The 19,546-nt window shown below is 47.8% G+C and overlaps 4 protein-coding genes across 4 annotated transcripts; 1 reads left to right on the top strand and 3 right to left on the bottom strand.

The window, feature by feature from the left end:
• Nucleotides 1-1,304: 1,304 nt before the first annotated feature.
• On the bottom strand, nucleotides 1,305-4,162 carry LOC101764139 (VAN3-binding protein). The gene is made up of 7 exons (XM_004978054.2): nucleotides 3,538-4,162; nucleotides 3,381-3,452; nucleotides 3,225-3,293; nucleotides 2,375-2,732; nucleotides 2,069-2,260; nucleotides 1,855-1,962; nucleotides 1,305-1,746 (listed from the first exon to the last, which is right to left on the bottom strand). Exons 1-7 carry the CDS (start codon nucleotides 3,712-3,714, stop codon nucleotides 1,532-1,534), a joined length of 1,191 nt encoding a protein of 396 aa, XP_004978111.1. The 5' UTR covers nucleotides 3,715-4,162; the 3' UTR covers nucleotides 1,305-1,531.
• Nucleotides 4,163-6,081: 1,919 nt separating this feature from the next.
• Nucleotides 6,082-8,532, bottom strand: LOC101773727. Its single transcript, XM_004976047.2, has one exon. It carries the CDS (start codon nucleotides 8,233-8,235, stop codon nucleotides 6,388-6,390), a length of 1,848 nt encoding a protein of 615 aa, XP_004976104.1. The 5' UTR covers nucleotides 8,236-8,532; the 3' UTR covers nucleotides 6,082-6,387.
• A 1,165-nt stretch (nucleotides 8,533-9,697) lies between these two features.
• Nucleotides 9,698-11,391, bottom strand: LOC101773315 (zinc finger protein CONSTANS-LIKE 3). Its single transcript, XM_004976046.4, has 2 exons — nucleotides 10,517-11,391; nucleotides 9,698-10,395 (listed from the first exon to the last, which is right to left on the bottom strand). The coding sequence occupies exons 1-2, from the start codon at nucleotides 11,141-11,143 to the stop codon at nucleotides 10,042-10,044; spliced, it is 981 nt and encodes a 326-aa protein (XP_004976103.1). The 5' UTR covers nucleotides 11,144-11,391; the 3' UTR covers nucleotides 9,698-10,041.
• A 2,728-nt stretch (nucleotides 11,392-14,119) lies between these two features.
• Nucleotides 14,120-18,984, top strand: LOC101772900 (la protein 1). The gene is made up of 10 exons (XM_004976045.3): nucleotides 14,120-14,275; nucleotides 14,377-14,455; nucleotides 14,550-14,702; nucleotides 15,011-15,153; nucleotides 15,471-15,619; nucleotides 16,099-16,176; nucleotides 16,270-16,612; nucleotides 17,546-17,693; nucleotides 18,199-18,277; nucleotides 18,670-18,984. The coding sequence occupies exons 1-10, from the start codon at nucleotides 14,213-14,215 to the stop codon at nucleotides 18,770-18,772; spliced, it is 1,338 nt and encodes a 445-aa protein (XP_004976102.1). The 5' UTR covers nucleotides 14,120-14,212; the 3' UTR covers nucleotides 18,773-18,984.
• Nucleotides 18,985-19,546: the final 562 nt, after the last annotated feature.

Raw genomic sequence — 19,546 nt, 5'->3', positions numbered from 1 at the left:
TTCATTGTCGGGGCATTTATTTTTTCCTAGACCGGAACATTGCAAATCTATCGACAGATAAATATACCATTTCTCAAAAGTTAAATGTTAAATGCATAGAAGTTAGTACTATCAGAGTAAACATATTTCAGTCGGTATAGAGCGAAATTATTCCTCTCCCTTTCATCTGTCTGATTTCATTTATCTCAAGATTAGGGTTGCTACATTGTATTGTTTTTATATTAGCCTAAAATTAAAAAACTATTTGCCATTTTGGTGTGATTATTGTTTATATTTTGCAAAATATACAGGAACCTAATTATGAATTTTTTGTATGACGCACATGTGATTTCCTGTTAGTGTGGCTGGCATTCCCATCATTTATGAGTCAATAATTCAAGAAAAAACTAGTGTCAAGTATGTGATGTCCATGCCTATTGCCTACAATCATGAAGCAAGGTGCCATATCAGACACAGAAATTAGTAGTCGTATATGAATATATCTGCTAAATGGCGTTGAATTAATAAGTGCAGCATAACTAGACATAGAATAATGACGCCATGGCTACGTTGAGTTAACATAATCTAATCATTATACCTCATCTGTCTCCACGTGCACAACTGACATATGATTAGCAAATGTCAATCCAGCGAACTCAGCCGGTGTTCGCAACAAGCAGAGGGAAGGAACGTTATCCGGAAACGCCAGCTGCACGTTCATGTTCTGGTTTTCCCCGGCCCCCCAAAAAAAACCCCCCCCCCCCCCCCCCCCCCCCCCAAAAAAAAAAAAGGAAGGGAGTTGTCGTTTCGTGGGCCACACTCTCTTTAAGCTGATCGAGAGCTTCTATGGGCTATCCAGTGAATCTCTGGCCCGTTTAGCAGACGGCCTTTTTCATGCTGAATGCCTGAATTGCGGCAGAGCAAGAGGGCATATCACTATCAGAGTCAGGGATGAAGTACCGTCGGGTGGCTGCTGGCGAGGGTGTTCGTCCAATCCGTTCGGGTTCAATCTCTAGGATCGGACCTAGGTGCTTCATCGGAGGTTTTTCCTAGTTGCGCTCAGATTAGTTCTGAGTTCGCTAGGATACACACGCGTGCGCGTAAGTGGTACTACCGTTTCCTGTGTGCACTGTATGTTTAGATCTCTCAATCTGTTCTATAGGTGTGTGTATGGACGCGCGCACGTGTATGTACGTGTGGTATGAGTATAGAGTGCGTTGGTCGTATGCGTCCGTACCCTTAAAAAATCAGAGTCAGAGATGAGATCGTCGCCATTCTTTCACCCTTTTCTCGCGGGGTAAGAGCGTCACCTTTCACGGGGCATCGTCAATAACATGTCTCTTTTAGTCCAGTTGGTGAATCGTTCGCCGAACGGGTAGTGCCACGGCAACGTCAAGTTCATGGGAATGAAACCGCGAACACAAATCTCTGATAGGTGCTAGTAAATACTGTATACAGATACAATCATACAATGGCATCGACACGCGTGCGGTCGTCGGCACGGGAGGATGCCGTTCGTGCCGTGCGCGGCGCCAGCCGGCCGGCCGATCGGTCAGTCCCGGCGCGGCGGCTCGTGCCTGGCGGAGACCACGGCGGTGGACATGACGAGCATGTGGCTCAGCGTGGCGACCCACCGCTTGTACACGCCGTAGTCGTCGGCGCGGAGCTCCACCTTGCCCTTGCTCGTCGACACCTCCACCGGGTACGTCGCGCCCTCGTCCGGGCTCGGCTTCTCCGGGGCGCACGGGCGCACGTCGCGGATCACGCCTGCGGGTGCGCATGGGCAGGTGGCTGGTCAGTTCGGTCTGTCCGATCAACTGATCGATCAAGAAAACAGGCGAGACAGGGAACGGGACAGATGCTGCTCGTTATTACTTTCTTTCGCGTGGGAGAAGGCCATGACCAGGTTCGTCTTCTTGATCCGCAGCACGATCTCGCCGCGCTTGTTCGGCGCCGCGGACACCGTGTGGAGCTTCCATTTCCCTGCAACCCATGTCATCGTCGTGTGCCAAGAGAACGCGACGCGTGTTCAGTTTCGCATGCATGCGGCGACTGGTGGCGTGGAAATGGAGTACATGGCGGCACTCACCGTCCGGCATCGCGACGAACAACTCGTCGCCCTTGGCGAGCGCCGCCCGGGACCTCGCGTGGTTGAAGTCGAAGTCGAGGTCGTCCTGCGACAGCGCCGGGCCGGTGTGGTGGTCCCCTCTCTCGTTCGGGCCGTGCCCGCCGCCGCCGCTGCCGCAGCGCCGTCCTCTCAGCGTCGCGGCGCCGCGCAGCGCTGCGACATGTCCGACGAAAGTAAATAAAGTTACTCCCAGGAATTCTTTTCAAGTCGTTGCGGCGCAACGATGCGGTCTGAAGAAGAACAGTGTGGGCGGGCACGGGCACGTACACGTGGCGGCGGCCGCCGTGAGCGTGATGACGTTGCTGGCGTCCGTGGAGGCCCTGGCGGCGTCGACGGCCGCCGCGACCTGGTCCCTCGTGGCGCCCGCGGCCTCGGCCACCTTCGCGCACTGCGCCGCCACGAGCGCGGCCGCGGACGCCACCGCCGTCTCCCGCATCCCCGCCGCGCCCGGCGGCGCGGCGTTCTCGGCGGCGATGGCGGCGAGCGCGGCCGCGACGCCGGCCACGGACACCGCGGCGTGGACCTCCGCCCGCTGCAGGCGCGCCTCCTCCTTCCGCTTCTGCTTCCGCTCCTTGACCCACTTCTTGAGCGAGATGCCGTTCCATGGCGCCATCTTGCGCGGGAGCTGCGTGCAAAGTTCAGAATTGTAAGATCTGGCAAGCCATCACAATTCACAAATAAATAGCAGCACATCTCATCATTTCCTTGATCTCCGTTGATGCGTATCTCGGAATAAAACGCTGTGTACTAAGGATTTAGAAAAGGAAGATTGGAAACGAGATATGGCTGATCATAACATCCTAATCAGATCGTTATCTTTCCCAGAACATGCTACTCAGAATGTGTAACAGACTGAACCATATTGGCCGGCCCAGAAGTACTACCAAAACCAATGGATTAGTACATGACCAAATTTCATGATCACAAAAAAATCCTTAAAGAACTCAAGATTAATCAGAACTCAGAAGGATTGAGAAGAGAGCCTGCAAAACATCTCCGTGCAATTTCAAGTTGTACAGTATGTGTTGCAGGAAATGATGCATGTTAGTGTAACTTCAGAGATGAACAGAACTAGCACTGGCTTTGACCCATCAACAATACGGTTTCTATCACTCACCCATTTCTTCTTGAGGCAGAGATCATAATCCAGTTCGGGATGAATTGCCTTCTGCAGCCATATCCATGACTGAAAAGGGAAGAACGCCAAAGCCACGCACTCGAGGTCAGGTTAAAACGAGTTTGCAAATGAACATCCCATCACACAGTTATGTACCTTCAGATCGTCATATTTCCATTGGGCCGTGCTGAAACTGCTGTTGTCAACCACCAAGCTACGATTACTTTTCTGCAAATTGTTACACACCTCAAATTTCATCCCCAGCACAATACACTGACAAAACATTTGCTACAGTTACTGAATGTACACTTACTGACAACAGGTCTTTCCGGTCAAGCGACATGACCGGATGCTCCACCAACGCCATCGAGCACTCCTTGGGTCCTGTCTGAAGAACTTGGATAGCCGAGCTGCACCACGCGCTCGAGAGCAGGTCCGTCGACTCTGGAGGCGGCTCCTCGTAGGCAACTAGGCCTCTGTCCGGCTCCATGGCCAAGGCAGGGCAGAAGCCAAGCTAATTCCCTCAGAAGCAGCTCAGGAAAGGCAAGGGTCAGAGATTTATAGTGGACGAGTAGATGTCACTCTTGGTAGCTGTGCAGGTGTAGCCTCTCTGTCTTTCTGATGCGCAACCTGCAGCCGCAGAGAATGTCTCAGTAGGAGAACCAGATCCTTGATCGAATCACTAGGATAGCTCCAACCACTAGAACCAACTTTTAGCTGTAAAAAACCTGAAACAGTACAGGTGTCACTGAGAAAGGCAGTGAGAAAAAAACTATAAGTACCAAATAAACAAGCATATTAGTGGCTTTTTGGGAGGAAGAGGAGTGGAGTAGATCATGAGCTTCAAGAATGCTTTAGCTGCACACAAAGAAGATGGAATCAAAAGGGGGGGACCTCGTAGGCTTTACAATAGAAAATTTGCAGCATAGTAACTGTCCTAGAACATTGAGGAGTTTGAGCACACACTTTTCGGTGCTGGATTTTATATTGTTGCCACCAAAAAAACTGCTGCAAAGAGGAGATGCTTAGCGTTTCAGTGCAATGATCCGATGTATTTTATTGTAAACCAAATCGAGTAAAAAGGCGAAGAGAACATGAGATGTTGGGCTGCCACTAGTGCAAATAATAGAAAAACAGAAAAAGGCAGCAGGATGAGGGTGTCATCCATACAATGTTTCGGAACTTTCGGGCATCATTGCCATGCGTGCAATACTGCAATGCTGGAGTGTAGACGTATACCTAATGGGTCGTAGATTGTGACCTGTAGCGTAGTATCTCTTAACGTCAGAGCACAAGCATCTAGTGGATGTTCAGTGCACTGGGTTTCAAAAGGAAGATCTCTTCCCTTAAAAAAAACAGAAAATCTCAAGCTGTAGCAAACTGTAGCGGAAGAACAATATGGTGATGCCAAGGGGTCCCAGTCTCACATCAATCCCTGTCCAATGTTAGTAAACATGAAAATGCTAGAAGCAAATCAATATACTGTATAACATTAAGTCCCAGAAATCATGACTGGTCTTCAAAATAAGGTGCCAAAGCATGTAAAATTATGCCTTGTAGGATTTTTTTCAGTTTTGAATATCACTGTGGTTATAAAAGTGAATGCTTCAAAGGCTGAAGTGAAGAACCGAACCTGTGATGCTTCCAGCAACCGTGCCAGGGTTGTCCCATATGGAATAATTGGCTCTGGCATAGAGCATGAAAGAATTTAATTAGCGGTGAATTATTAGTCATCAGTCCCTCAAGAGATGGCAGCATGATTTGGAAGTGGAATAGTGTTTGCAGATGATCCAAAGCAGCTGCCGTTGTTGAGGAATAGTTGAGCGGCTCATAATATTGCTTCTCCTAATCTACAGAGAGGGCAACAGAACAGTGGTGCCTGTCAGTTGGTGTAAATATCAAACCTAAAGCAAAGCTATGACTTTAATGCTAGTTTTTTGTCCCAGAATTTGGTTAATCTTTCCCATCTACCGTTGTCTAAAGAACATTCCAAGTGAAGCCTCTTATCCCTTATTTATTCTAATCTCATGTGTAGGCCTCTAATCCTGTCTGCTAATCATTCTCCTTTTGAAAATTTTGCTAGATAAAATTATATGTATTTATCACGGCAAGGGACCTTTTGATCAAGGATAGGATTATAGGAGTTCAGTATCTTCTCTTTACAACTCCTTTTGAATGTAAAGTAGGGGCTGCAGATTCTCGAAGGCTCTCACGGGAAATTTCCAAGGGAAGCTGAAATCATGTTAATTTGTCGGCATGCAATTCTTGTCACTGCTTTGAACAATCTTTTGATTGATAAAGGAAAATGGAATGTCAATTCCTGCTACACTAGTTGCGGCCTTGCTGGAGAATTAATTCATTACGCACTGAGGTAGATGTTCAGGAGGGGGGAAAAAACTCATTTGATAACTCAGCTAAAACTTCATACTTATAGCTTCAAGATAAGATAGCCATTATTGAAGTTGGATAATAAACTAATTCCTAACATATCTTGTAGTTCTTCACAGCAATAAGATGGGCACCAGAGAACTAACAGCAGGTTTAAACATGTGTGCATTGAGCAAGCACATCAGGTATTCATTGAACCGCATAATCGTTTTCTCTCTAAAGGCAACAAATAATCATTTTAATGGATAAGCAATGTCGTTAGCTTGGATTTCCATTTGGATTTGTCATTTTGATAATAGAGCATCTTTGGAGTTGTCATCACACCCTAATTTGCAGTGGTGCGGCTTTAGATATTACTATGCTAGGAGAAATTGGGCATGCAGTCACACGATTTCATTATATCAGACTGGTGTCATAACCAGACAAATGAAAAACAATCCCTCATCAGAAGGCAAAGCTCAACTCCATATGAAGAAAGTATTTATCCTTTCCAATCTGAAAAGCTCAACTCCATTTATGAAGAACAGCCCATCAGAAATATAATAGTTTCTATTCTGGATGGAGGCTCATTAAACTTTTTGATAAGTATTACATGATTACTACTATTGCCTAAGAATACAACTTCAGAAATTGTCAACGACAGCTCAATATCCCTAATATTGTACAGAACCAACAGATCACAAAGGGTTTCTTATACCTCCTTCCTACAATCTTGCATTTGTCTGGTGAAATAGCTACTCTGGAAAATTGAATACAGCATCGTATCATATTGAAACTAAACTATCTCACCATCAATAATATGGTGTCTCAACAGGACAATTTCCTTCACAAGATTCCTGTAAGTGAATGGCCGGACAGCGGCCCTTAGGAAAAGTCCTGTGTTTGCATCACTCTGACTTCCATCCTCTGCACTTCTGCTCCTTGTGGTCTCCTGCTCCTCCTCATCTTCCTCAGTTTGTTCCTGCTCCATAACCATTGCATTTGCTCTGTCCATTTTCCATTCCATCTCTTTCTCAAATTCCATCTGCTGCTCAATGCGCTCATTTGATGCCTCAATGCTTGTCTTGACCAGCTTCTCCATTTTATCAGAACTTCTCATGGCGTTCTTCCACTGCTCATCCCAGTACTTTTCACTGTCCCCACTATTTTCAACAACTTCATCTGCTTCTAAATCCTCATTGGTATCGACCACATCCTCATCCTCATAATCACTGTATCCACCATCGACAACATCATCAGCCTCATCATCCTTGATCCAATCAACTATGTCTATTTCATCGTCATCACCGACATCATCATCACTCTCATCAGGCGCATCACATCCAAGCTCCATCTCCTCTAGTTTCACCTTCCACTCCTTGGTATAAGGATGCAGGAGCTCCATAGGATGGTTTGTGAGCAGGAATTCCAGGCATCGTGACTGGTCGGCTTCGCTCAGCCTTGAGTAAGCATTCACAACATCATCAACGTAAGCCTTCGGGTTGGCCTTCACTATCCTGCAGAGACCACCAAAGTAGGTTGTTCGAATGACCTGACCATCCAGCTCAAATTCAAACAAGAAATTGCCCTCCGTGGCAGGATCAACCAACGGGCGAAGCTTCTTGAAGAAATCCTCCTGCGGCTCAAATCGCGACTGGTACAGCGGCCGCTTGACGTATATGATGTCAGGGCGCGTCCAGGCCGCACATCGCGTGATGAGCTCGCGCGTCGGGTTGCCAAACCTGCCCATAAGGCTCCACTTATCAAGCCGCTCTTCCTTGCCGGCCTGGACGGCGACCTCGGCCGAGAGCGTCCACTGCTCCCAGGGCTTCTCGTTGGGGCGCCACCTGGGGTGGCGCACGAAGACCCAGTAGTACCGGAACCCGACGCCGTCGGCGAGGTCGTTGAGTCGGTGCGAGAACTGGTTGCACATGTCGAACTGCTCGATGCGGTCCCACTCCTCGTGGTCGTGGACCTCCTCCATGAGCGAGACGCGGTCGTCGGAGAAGCGGCCGCGGATGGGCGGGCCCACGACGATGCCGCGCCAGTGGTAGGGCCCGTAGCGGCCGTACTTGTACCAGTCGTGCGGGTGGCGGAGCCGCGGGTCGTCGGGCCCGTCCATGAAGCGGACGGCGCGGTCGTACCCCATCCCGATCATCTCGAGCTCCGCGTCGGTGAAGGTGTCCGCCTGGCCCGAGGCCGCCGCCGCCGCAGCGCGGCGCTTGCGGCGGTAGAAGGCGTTCTCGCCCATCCGGCGGCTGCGGACGCGCGCCTTCGCCTTGGCCTCCCGCCGCATGTCCCCGCTCCCCTCGATGCGGCCCCCGCCGCCACCCCCCTGGGGGTTCTTCTTCTTCTTGCTGCGGCCTGCGTGGGCCACGGTGGAGGGGGGCTCCGGTGGGCCTGGTGGCCGCGCCGGCGGGGTCGGGGAGGAGGGGAATGAGGAATCGGAAGCGGGCGCGGAGGCATGGATGGCAGCGGCCGCGGCGCGGGGTCTGGGTCTGGTGAACGGCGGAGCGAAAGATACGGACCTGCAGCGGAAGGGGGAGGCGGCGGCGGAAGCGGTGGGGGGGAGGAATTGGAGGCCGGAGCAGAGGTGATGCGGGGGTGTGAGGCCGAACAGGGTGGGGGCTGCGCCCGGCGGCATGGCTGGGTTTGGCTTGGGTTTTGGGGGCAGCTGCCTGTGAAGTGTGTGAACTGTGAAGGATGCAGATTTTCCTCCTCTGTCACGATGAGGTGATGTAGGCTGGATTCGAAGGGCAGGCCGGGCTTGGGAGATTTAGAAGCCTCACGACGGGTTGTGGTTTTCCCGCGCAGATCGGCCCGGCCCATAAGCTGGAGAAACTGCTCCGCCTTTTCTTTCTTTTTTTTGGCGATGGGACTGTTGTTTTGTTCCTTCTTTTGCTTAGTGCTTGGCTACTTGCTTTGCTATTCGAGGAAAGTAGAGCTGCTCCGTCACATCGAACAAATTTTTCTTTTTTTCTCTCGAATAAGCAGGAGAACGGTGTATTTTTTATTAAGAGAAAAATATATTGTTTGTTCACCTAACGTGGAACAAAACCACAATTGCATCGAACATCGAAGTCTAGGCAAAAAATATGGGTGATGCCATAACTCGGGCGCCTGAATTTTAGCATGGTCTAACGATGGATTCTGATCCGTACAGCCCTTGCTCTCCTGTCTCTTGCCCCGCCCTCAAGCACCGTTCCCCGATGGTGAGGATATCATCGTGTCTGCAAAAGCATGCCCATTTAGGGCTTCCAGTTCCAAAGAACCTTTATACCTATAGCAAAACACTGTGCTTAAAATTAAATAGAAACCGGTGAAGACAATATTTTTTACTTCACTGCCTCATAAGAGTCAGAGTCGGTGGAGCCAAAACCCTACTAACACTACTGGGAAAAGCCCCATCACCATCGGTTGGGAACCCCTTTAGTACCGGTTTCGCAACCGGTACTACTAGTTCGATACTAAGGGGACCATACCGGTACTAAAGGGGTATTAAAAAAAAGAAATTTCCCCGCCAGCCCCCGCCCCCTCCCGCCGCCAGCCCCTGCCCCCTCCCGCCGCCCGCTGCCCTCCTCCCCGCGCCCCGCCGCCCCCTCACCTCACCCCGTTGCTGCTCCTCGCTGCCGGTGAGGGGCGAGCGGAGGGGGGAGGGGAGGGGAGACAGAGGAGGAGAGGAGTGAGTTGCTGTGAGAGAGAGAGAGGAGAGAGAGAGATAGAGGAGGGGAGGATACGGGATAAGAGTAGCCGGGTGAGAGTGGCCGGGTGAGAGATAGAGTTGCTGTGAGAGTGGTCGGGTGGATAAGGTGGCCGGGTGAGCGGGATGGGAGCTTTTAGTACCGGGTGGGAGTTCCACCCGGTACTAAAGGGGGTCACGGGAGGCTCCTCGGGGACTATCCATTAGGCCCGATACTAATGCTCACATTAGTACCGGGTCAAAATGCAACTGATACTGAGTTTCAGGACGAAAGCTCAGTTTTCCAGTAGTGCAAATAATGCCTAGTCTAGACTATATGTCACCACAAAGAAAACACCTGGTTCCACCACTTCATAGATTATGCTATGCACCTAGAAAAGCTAAAACAAATAACGAGAGACCCGTATTTTTTAATATCCATCTTTTTATTAATCCCTATCCACAATCCAAATTTACATAATCTCTATCCCATCAAACATGCCCTTAGTTAACACAACCATCTGACTAGTGATTACCAAAAATTACAGTTGCAGATTAGCAGCAGATGATAATATACATATATGATGGAATGATCAGGGATGAAGACAGCCTGGAAGTCCTCATGGCTTCCGTGGAATCATACAGGTAATCAATGCTACGCGACAGCTTTGCATGCAAAGCATGCAGCAAAAATTACAGCCCCAACCCAAAGGTCGAGGCTATAGCTAGTGTACAACATGTCGGCGTTGCGTTTCGCTGCACCTGCACCGATCAATACGTGGGCACGACGCCGTAGTCGCCGTCGGCGCCCCCGGGGGCCATGAGCGCGGCCACGGCGGCCGCGGCGGAGGAGTACATCTCCTCCTCGTGCTCCTCCAGCGGGTCCTCCCCGTCCGCTCCGGCCCCGGCCGTGCGCTTGGCGAACCGGCCCTTGATGCGCGGCCGCGTCTCCGCGTACGCCTTGCGGGACGCGTACCGGATCGTCTTCTCGAACCGCCGGCTCTTGCGCTTCTCCCGGTATCGCATCAGCCGCGCCTCCCGCTCCAGGCCCCTGCTCACCACCGGCACTACGGGCGCCGCTCCCGCCGCCGCGTCGGGCACCACCGCTGCTTCCGACGATGACACCTGCAATAAATGATAGTTGTATCTTTTCGTCAGCACACTGATGAATAGGTTCGTCATGGGACTTGAACTGGTACGTGCTGCTACGGCGCCGACAGTGTTCGGGGATGCTAGGCTAGCTTACGCTGTGGTTCATCGAGTGGTCGGAGTAGAAGAGCTTGGCGCCGGTGAGGTCGAGCTCGGCCGGGCCGTTCTGGACGCCGATGGCCTTGATGTCGTCCATGGAGCGCGCGAAGTCGAGGTCGAGGTACGGATCGGAGTCCGCGAAGAACACCTCCGTCGTGGCGCTTTCTTCCTTGGGGCCGAGGTCGGGCTCCGGGAGGAGCCACGACGCCGCCTCGGCCTCGTTACTCCCGTCGTCGTCGGCCGCCTTGGGCACGGCTGCCGCGGACGAGGCGAAGGGCTTGGGCGCGTCGGCCAGCGCGCCGAAGAAGGGCGCCACGGGGAGGCGCTCGTGGCGGCGCGCGAGCGGGTTGGCCGAGTGGATGTCGGCGTCGCAGGAGGCGCAGAGCGCGGCGGCGTCCGCGCGGCACGTGACCACGGCCGGCGCGTGCTCGCAGACCTCGCAGAGCCAGACCCGCGCGTGGCGCGACCCGGCGCCGTGCGCACGCGCGTCGCACCCGGCGCAGAGGAACGCCGCGTCCGCGCGGCAGTAGAGCCGCGCCGCCTCGCCGCCGCACGCGTCGCAGGGCCGCGCGCCCAGGCCCCAGTAGGCAGGGGCCCCGACCGCCGACTTCTCGTCGCCCTCCATCGCGCGCCCCCGAAGCGGTGCGCGCACGTCCGCTCACACTAGCTCACTCTCGGCCGGCAGCTCGTAGTGGCTGTTGGGGCGAAGCGATTCTCAGCCAAGCTTTCCCCACCCCCCGCGCTCCGGATTTGAGCTGTGCACCTGGGAGGCGCCCCGGGCGGGTCGTCGCCCTCCGACGCGAACGGGCGACGTGGAGGCCCGGCTAACCACGGAGGTCGCCGTCCCGGCGGGTCCGGGCCAGTTTGGTCGCCCGTGCCGCCCTTGCGGCCTTGCCACTTCACCTCACCTCGCCGCGTCTTATCGGGTTGCGTCCCGGTCCCCCTGCCGTGCACCGTAAAAACTCTGCAGGGCGCCAGCCGGACGTGCGCGCGCTCGCGGTGAATCCATCCAGCGGCGGCGTCGCTCTCGCGCGCGGCGGAAGGCTGCTGTGACGTGCTCGTCGTTGTCGTTGGAAAATCAGGCGGCCGTCGCGACATGGCAAGTGGGAGGGATGCCGACGGGGACGGGCGGGCCGCGGCTGCCACCGCGTCGGCCGGGTCCGGCCGCCCGATTCTCGCCGTGGGGGGCCACGGCGGCGACAGGTGGCGCCGCGCGGTTGGTCCCGGCGATCTCGCCCTTATCTCCAATGGATGCTCCTCCGGACATCGCAGCAGCCCGTGGCCGTGATGGAACGAGCTGGGCGGGCACCAAGGCCGTTTTGGGAAATACGCTCTCGGTAAGCGGATGCGCAAAGCTTCAGCCCCGGGTGCAGGCGTGCAGCTGCAGCTCGCAGGATGCTGGATGCGGCCGCAACCACAACGCTGGGGCCCGGGTGTCTCTACGTCCTCTGAAATCTGGACTCTGGAGGTGACGCGAAGAATCGACTTGTTTTGGCATCAGATTCAGAGCTTATCGGTCTATCCCGCGAGGCCTTCGGTTCTCTAGTCCGTGGTTTCGACGGCCGGCATGGTGCAACTTAAAACTGATATGTTCGACATCAGACTTGAACACACGACTACAAAACAAAAGATGTCACTCCGTTTCAAATGGCATGTCATTTTGAATTTTCTAAGTTCATGTAGACATACACTATATCTAAGTACATAATAAAAATTATACACATAAAAAAGCTAAAACAACTTACAATTTAGGACGAAGAGAGTAGTTATTATGAGTCCTATGGAAGAATTTACAGCTGTTTTTCTCACGTTTTACAGGTCCATTCCATTCACATCGAGAATGGACCCTTGGCCTAGGGCCTGTTTGGCAACCAGCTGTTAAACTTTAACACCCGTCACATCGGATGTTTGGATGCTAATTAGGAGTATTAAATATAGGCTAATTACAAAACTAATTGCACAGATGGAGTATAATTCACGAGACGAATCTATTAAGCCTAATTAGTCCATGATTTTGACAATGTGGTGCTACAGTAACCATTTGCTAATGATGGATTAATTAGGCTTAATAGATTCGTCTCGCGAATTAACACAGGGTTCTGCAATTAGTTTTATAATTAGCTCATGTTTAGTTCTCCTAATTATCATCCGAACATCCGATGTGACACTGTTAAAGTTTAACACCTCGTATCCAAACACCCCCCTAATATGTGAATCGGCTTTTTTATAACTTTTGTGAACCGGGTTTGCCGAGCATAGCTGTCCCTGGATTCCATTCACACACATTTTTTAGCCATTGTTATTTTTTCAATCAAGTGTGGTAAGAGAAAATGAAATTGCATCGAGCGTAAAAATATGAATGCGTAACGCCGGAGTGCTTAGTTCAACATAAGATGCCCTCGTCCTCCCCAAATCTTGTTTTTGGAATGTTCTTTTGAATCCAACGAATTCAAAACCAAGCCTACTTAATTGTAATTGTCATTGTGATTATTATAGGTCAGCTAGACCGAATAATCTCTACTGGGTTGGTACCCGTAGAAATGCAACTCCCTCCGTACCAAATTAAACATAAGTGTTTTTAGTTTTTTTTCTAAGTCAAACAACTCTAACTTTGACCAATTCTGTAGAAAAAAAATAACATCAATAATACAAACAAGTTTGCTATCAAGCATATTTCATGATGGGTTTTATAAAACTAACTTGATATTACGTTTGTGTATTTTTCTATAACTTGCTCAAAGTTAGAGATGTTTAACTTAATTGAAAATGGAGAGATAACACTAAAGACTTCTCAAAAGCTTGAATATTTAGCATACATATGGATAAGCTTAAGGATCAAGCTATTCCACCCCACTACGGACCATCCTTTTCCACGAGTAAATATACCATACACATATCAATCCATGTTACAACCTACCACATGTTGCAGACATGCGAATATCTCGTTTCCAAAAAGTTTTGGATGACCTTGTGAAAGGGATTAGCAAAAGGGATAAAAGTGGTAACATAAGGATGAGGGCACAAGGCATAGTCGGGCATCATTCTCCGATGTCGGCGATCCCTGCAGATGTGGTATATGGGCCACTTATATGCAGGGAGGGGAGTAAGATGAATGTCTAAGTGGGGAAGAAGTAGAATTTCAAGGCTTTTTAGAACGTTTAAAGATGGTTTGTTTGGTTCTCATCCACTCTATATACATCACAACTACATCATAAACCGAACAACTACCGCAAAAATGGTGTGCCAAAGTTTGACAAATTAGCCAACTAAAAAAAGCCTAATGTTTATCGAGGGTACTTTACAATTTTGTCATTTTATGTTTACAACTGAACGTTTCAATTTTCATCTCACTCTACAATACCGTAGAGTTAGAGCAAATTTGACTGCATCTTGGTTTGCTACTATAGTTTGGTGTAATGGTAAGATATCTTTTTCCTCTCGAGTTTTGACAATGCTAGTTCATTTCCTAGACAAATGTTCGGCAAAACTACAAAACGATGACAAAAAATTGTAAACCAAACTTTGGTAAAGGGCTAGGCGGAGAATGAGTAGTACGATTTCTTTCAAGCCGCCCCTCCTCTGTTTTCTTTCAAGCCGCCCCCTCCTCCAATTTCCAATTCATAATTAAAAACCCCAAACTGTACCCGCCATCCTCCTAAAACCCTAGCGCCTTCGTCCCCCTAGCACGACAGCCATGGCCGCCGCCGCCGCCGCCGCCCCGCTCGACGAAGCCAAGGCCAGGAACGTTCTCCGCCAGGTTTGAGATCTCACACCGTCCTTGATTCGTGCCGTCCCGCCTTCCAATTCCTAGCGGTTTTAGGATCCCAATCGAACATTCCTTTTCCTCTTTCGCCGCAGGTGGAGTTCTATTTCAGCGACAGCAACCTCCCCCGCGACGGATTCCTGCGGAGGACCGTCGAGGAAAGCGAGGATGGCTGTAATAATTCCTCATCGTGTTCATCTTCATGATCCTTTTAGTTTTTGTTGCTATGATGCTAATCTGTGCTGTTTTATTTTGGGCGATTGGTCAGTGGTGAGCTTGGCTCTCATCTGCTCCTTCTCGCGGATGAGGTCGCACCTAGGGCTCGAAGGGGAGGTGAAGCCGGAGACTGTGCCGGAGGAGACGGTGCTCGCGGTTGCCGAGGTGCTGCGCCGTTCCTCGTCCCTCCGTGTCTCTGAGGACGGTAAGCAAGTTAGCCGTGTTGTATTCTGCAGTTACAGTTAATTCTGATGGCGAATAAATTTACACTTTGTTGAACCGGTTTATGTTCTTAGTTCACTTTTAGGTATGATACTACGTTTCAGATTTACAGTGGCCCTATTATTGATTCTGATAGATGTTAGACTAAACTTCAAACCATAATATGGACATTTGCTGCACAGTTCAAATGAAACAAAATTGAAATGGCTCACTTTAGCTGGAGTTATAGTATGACACCAATTGTTTGGTGCTTGCATCTTGTACTAGTGTTCAATCTTGTATTTAATGCAGGCAAAAAAATTGGTAGAGCTAAAGAGTTGCTGAAGCCAGATGAGATTATAGAGCAAGTGGACTCTAGGACAATTGCCGCATCACCTCTTCCTTACAATGTAAAGCTGGAAGATGTTGAATCGTTTTTTGCTCAGTGCGGCAAGGTATGATATCTATGTGTTAGTACTGTATATTTTACGTAATGAAGGGGAAAAATGAAGCAAATATCAGGTGTCAGCAGAACTTTTATGCAAATAAAAACTGATACGTATGGGGATATTTCCCAATGCTAGATGCTTCGAGGATAGAATAATTCTTTCAACTTGAAATGTTCTGTATGAACTCACATCCTTGATGTTATACATCTGAGACTGAGATCAATGGATATGATAAGTTGGTGAATTAGGCAATTGCCATTCTAATAATCTTGCAATATGAAAAGTAATACTGCTATGTCGCTTGTTTACTGTTTGCATCACAGGTAAATAGTGTGAGGCTACCTCGACATGTTTCTGACAAAAGACACTTCTGTGGAACTGCTTTAGTTGAATTTTCAGAAGAAGATGAAGCCAAAGGTGTTTTTGAGAAAACACTTGTTTTTGCAGGGGTAGATCTGGAAATAAGACCAAAGTAAGCCAACTACTAGTTCAATTTGTTTTCTTACGAGATGCCATCTATTTAGTTAGAAAATGTTGTATCCATGCTTTTGAGTTTTGGCAATGAAGTTGCTTTGTTGATCTTAAACAATAAAATCATCTGGTCCCCTTGCGTACACTAAAGGACATGAGAACCAAGCCAGTCCTTGGACTCGGAACTTGGTTGTGGGGATTTTGAGCAGTTGGCATGCTCCCCAAAAATATTTTCCAAATTGTTTTTATTAATCTATTGTTTTGCTTATGTGAATCATACTTTGGTGGTTGCAGGCTTGCTCTCTTAGCTACACTTAGCTACATAATGTTAAGTTGTTTGTTCTGGTTGAATGACTCCAAAAATCGTTTCCCCTTATTTTCAGAATCAGGACTCTTGTGACTTACAGTTTTTCATAGCGTCAAAGTTTTCTTTAAGTATATAGCAGTATATAACTTGTATCCTATGCTGAAATAATGAAGGAAAGAATTTGATGCTGAAAGAGACGCGAAGAAAGAAGCATATGAAAAGGCAAATCTTAACAAGAATAATGGTGAAAGGTAAATACACTTTAACTATAACATGACATACATTTTTCTAAAAAATATTCCCTGGAGTTCAATGTAACAATGTGAATCTAATATTTTCTATAGCTATCCAAAAGGTCTGATTCTGGCCTTCAAGCTGAAGAAAATTCCAGCTGATATTGGTACAGATCAAAATGGTGTGGAAAAAGTAGATGACGCCGAAGGTGCCAAGAAGGAAGGATCTTCCAATACTACAGATAAATCAAGTACAGGGCATGAAGAGAAGGCCCCTGAAGGTAAAGGCGATGCGAGTGAAGAACAGTTGGATGGTGTTGAGATGAAAGGGGTGGCTGCTGGGGAAACTGCACAATCTGTTGACAAGGATGATAAAAGCCCTTCTGACAATGATGAAGAGACAATCTCAAGGGAGGACATAAAGGAAGAATTCACAAAATTTGGTATAGTGCGGGTAATTTATATATTTATCCCTTCTTTTGTTTTGTTTTATACCATTGGTGACCTGCTGATCTTTTCACATTTTTGTTTGCATTATGAGAGTACGTGACTAGCAAGTAACCCTCTTTCCTTTGAGATGTTTGCAACCCCAAACTTTCAAATTTTAAAACGATGAGAAGATACCAAGGAAAATTAGAAAATTCAAAGTATTAATGTTGTACATTTTGCATTCCACACCTTATAACAACTACCAGAACAGACAGTAATCTTTTACTAAAAAGGACAAACCCATTTCATGTTTCTTTGCATCATTTAGTGTAAACAACCACTCATTGTTATCCAGGAAGCATAAATTTGAGCCTATTTTGTTACTGATTTTCTATTTTACGGATGATCCTTCATTCATTTTCTTCCCGAAGTACTCATTGGCTGAACTTTTATGGATTTTCATTGTTACATGGTTATCACAGCTGTGCTTGGACAGCTTTTCCCCAAGTACTCATTGGCTGAACTTTTATGAATTGCAATATCTAATTCATCTAACTTTCAGTCACGAGTGTGTTATGGTTTTGTTTGGCCGAGGTTATTGTTTGATAATTTGCAAATAGCATCCTGATTACTTTAGCTCATTTGAGTTAAATAGAGCATACAGTGGCCAGTTGACAATACACAATAGTGAGTATAGACTGTAGTTAAACAAAATTTAGGCATTTAGCTATGCTATGCAGAGACAATTTAATAATTCCTTTTAAATTCTTACTTTAAACTGGCTTTTGTAAGCACATATTTGATCATAATGCTGCACATTCTAAGGGTATTGTGCATGCATTATGCAGTTTTATGTCCTTGTAGTGCGGTATCTGTTTTTTAAACAAAGTTTCTCTATCACATAGCATTCTTGAATCTTAATATATGTCTTACTGCTTTTTTTCCCCCCTTCTTGAAGTATGTGGATTTCAGTAAAGGGGATGATTCTGGATTTATTCGGTTTGAAGATTCCACAGCAGCTGAAAAGGCTCGTGCATTTGCAGCCATTGCAGATGAAGGTGGTTTGATTATGAAGGCCCACATTGTTACTTTGGAACCTGTGTCTGGTAAAGAAACTACATCTTCTTAGTTTCGGATTCGATAGCTTCTATTGATCTAATTGCTGCAACTGTGCATATATTTATTTTTAGGCTTCATAGTATCGTCTGAGTTAATGTGTGACAGTACGAAACATCATTCATCCTTGAAAATATTATTGTTTGCATCCAAATCAGGGACAAAGCCAGGGGTGTGGGGGGGGAGCTAAAGGGAGCCCTGGCCCCTTAAGGCTGATGAATTCCTCTAGTTAGCACTTGTACATTCTGTAGAACTAGAGCCTTTCACATACTTGTTATTCGGCCCCCTAGATTTTTTTCCTAGCTCCGTTCCTGATCCATATGGGTGTTTTGCCGAATCGGATTGTAAAAAGACCCTGAAATTGGTCTGTTGATACTCTCGTTCTTAGTAATCATTTAGTGTTTAATCAATTTAGCTTTGTAAGTATGCACTCACCCGATCCGAATTCTATTCTCAGTTACTGGTTTCATAGGCAACATCTCCAATCATATGCAGGTCAAGGTGAGAAGGATTACTGGAGTGCAATTCGAGGTGGTCAAGATAAATATAAAGACAGCCGAAGCAACAGGGGACGGTATGGTCTTTTTGCCATGGTTCTGTTCTCAGTTTTGTTCTCCATCTGGTACTTGTTTTAGTCTGAGTTTCATACTTAAGTTTAAAATTAGGCCTACTTATTCATGTTTTACAAACAAGAAAAGCCTTATAAAGCTGAAACTAGGTGTTTTCTCTCTCGAATAATTTTGTCGCGAAACTGATTTCACTGACAGTAATAGAAACTGTAAAACACGTAGTAGAAAAATTCTTTGGTCTGGTTCAGTCTTGTTCGTTGGAAACTGTAACAAGGAAAACTTGCATGGTTGTCATACAGTGTTGCATCTGTTTCAGTTGATTATCCTGTGCCATCGTTAGCTTTGTCACACTTGTCCAAAGATAATGATATGGTTTCCTTTTGTGCAAACTTTCTAGGGACTGGAAGAATAACAGAGGTGGAAGGCACTTTGGTGGTGGGAAGCGGGGGCGCCACTTTGACTCCCGTGATAGGGCCTCCAATAAAGCTCAGAAAGTTTAGCTTTAGGCTCTATATTAATAGGAAGGAAAACATATATGCTGATGCTGCGATGCTTTGGTCTGTACCTTTGGAAGTGGCATTTGCTGTTTGCGTTTTTTTTGTTCTTGTGAATGTTGGGCTGCGCACTTAAAGCGCCGGTTATGAATGAACCATGTTGACAATGAGGAGAAATGAAATGAGCACGGCAAAAGCTCGATACTGGTAAGTGGTAAGAGGAGGTAACTTGGCTCTCTGAAGTCTGAACTCTGGTACGGGTTCCATCACGGTAGGGCGACAGAAACACCACTTTTAAGGCCTTGTTTAGTTGGGGAATTTGGGAGGTGCCAAATTACTGTTACAGCACTGTAGCACACTGTAGCGTTTCGTTTGTATTTGTGAATTATTGTCCAAATATTGACTAATTAGGCTCAAAAGATTCGTCTTGCAAAGTACAACAAAACTGTGCAATTAGTTTTTAATTTCATCTACATTTAGTACTCCATGCATGTACCGCAAGTTTGATGTGATGGGGAATCTTCTTTTTGCATAGTGTCAAAGTTGGGAGTTGGGAGTAACTAAACATGGCCTAAAAAGTTCCGTTTGGTGGTGTATTGCAGTGTGTGGTCTGTACGGTGTTATTTCTGATCCCACATGTGTTCGTGCATGCGGAGCATTTCTCAAATAATCCTATTCAAGTACACCGATGGCAACTTGCGGTCTAATCTCTTGTGTATCAACACGCAAAAAAAAAAAAGTACGGCTCTATCCTCGGTTAGCATGGGGCATCGAGACGGC

The sequence above is a fragment of the Setaria italica genome, chromosome VII (assembly GCF_000263155.2).
Source record: "Setaria italica strain Yugu1 chromosome VII, Setaria_italica_v2.0, whole genome shotgun sequence".
Lineage (NCBI taxonomy): Eukaryota > Viridiplantae > Streptophyta > Magnoliopsida > Poales > Poaceae > Setaria > Setaria italica.
Note: the sequence above shows the minus strand (reverse complement) of the source record. Positions and strands in the feature narration are given on the sequence as shown.

What these genes read in the sequence shown, in the direction of transcription:
- LOC101764139 (XM_004978054.2), bottom strand. Translation starts at nt 3,714, where the DNA reads ATGGAGCCGGACAGAGGCCTAGTTGCCTACGAGGAGCCGCCTCCAGAG. An exon ending in GGAAATATGACGATCTGAAG is followed by an intron (nt 3,294 to 3,380) that starts GTACATAACTGT and finishes TTCCCTTTTCAG; the next exon opens with TCATGGATATGGCTGCAGAA. An exon ending in CTTCTCCCACGCGAAAGAAA is followed by an intron (nt 1,747 to 1,854) that starts GTAATAACGAGC and finishes GCGCACCCGCAG; the next exon opens with GCGTGATCCGCGACGTGCGC.
- LOC101773727 (XM_004976047.2), bottom strand. Translation starts at nt 8,235, where the DNA reads ATGCCGCCGGGCGCAGCCCCCACCCTGTTCGGCCTCACACCCCCGCAT.
- LOC101773315 (XM_004976046.4), bottom strand. Translation starts at nt 11,143, where the DNA reads ATGGAGGGCGACGAGAAGTCGGCGGTCGGGGCCCCTGCCTACTGGGGC. An exon ending in ACCACTCGATGAACCACAGC is followed by an intron (nt 10,396 to 10,516) that starts GTAAGCTAGCCT and finishes CATTTATTGCAG; the next exon opens with GTGTCATCGTCGGAAGCAGC.
- LOC101772900 (XM_004976045.3), top strand. Translation starts at nt 14,213, where the DNA reads ATGGCCGCCGCCGCCGCCGCCGCCCCGCTCGACGAAGCCAAGGCCAGG. An exon ending in CCAGGAACGTTCTCCGCCAG is followed by an intron (nt 14,276 to 14,376) that starts GTTTGAGATCTC and finishes CTTTCGCCGCAG; the next exon opens with GTGGAGTTCTATTTCAGCGA. An exon ending in TACTTTGGAACCTGTGTCTG is followed by an intron (nt 17,694 to 18,198) that starts GTAAAGAAACTA and finishes AATCATATGCAG; the next exon opens with GTCAAGGTGAGAAGGATTAC.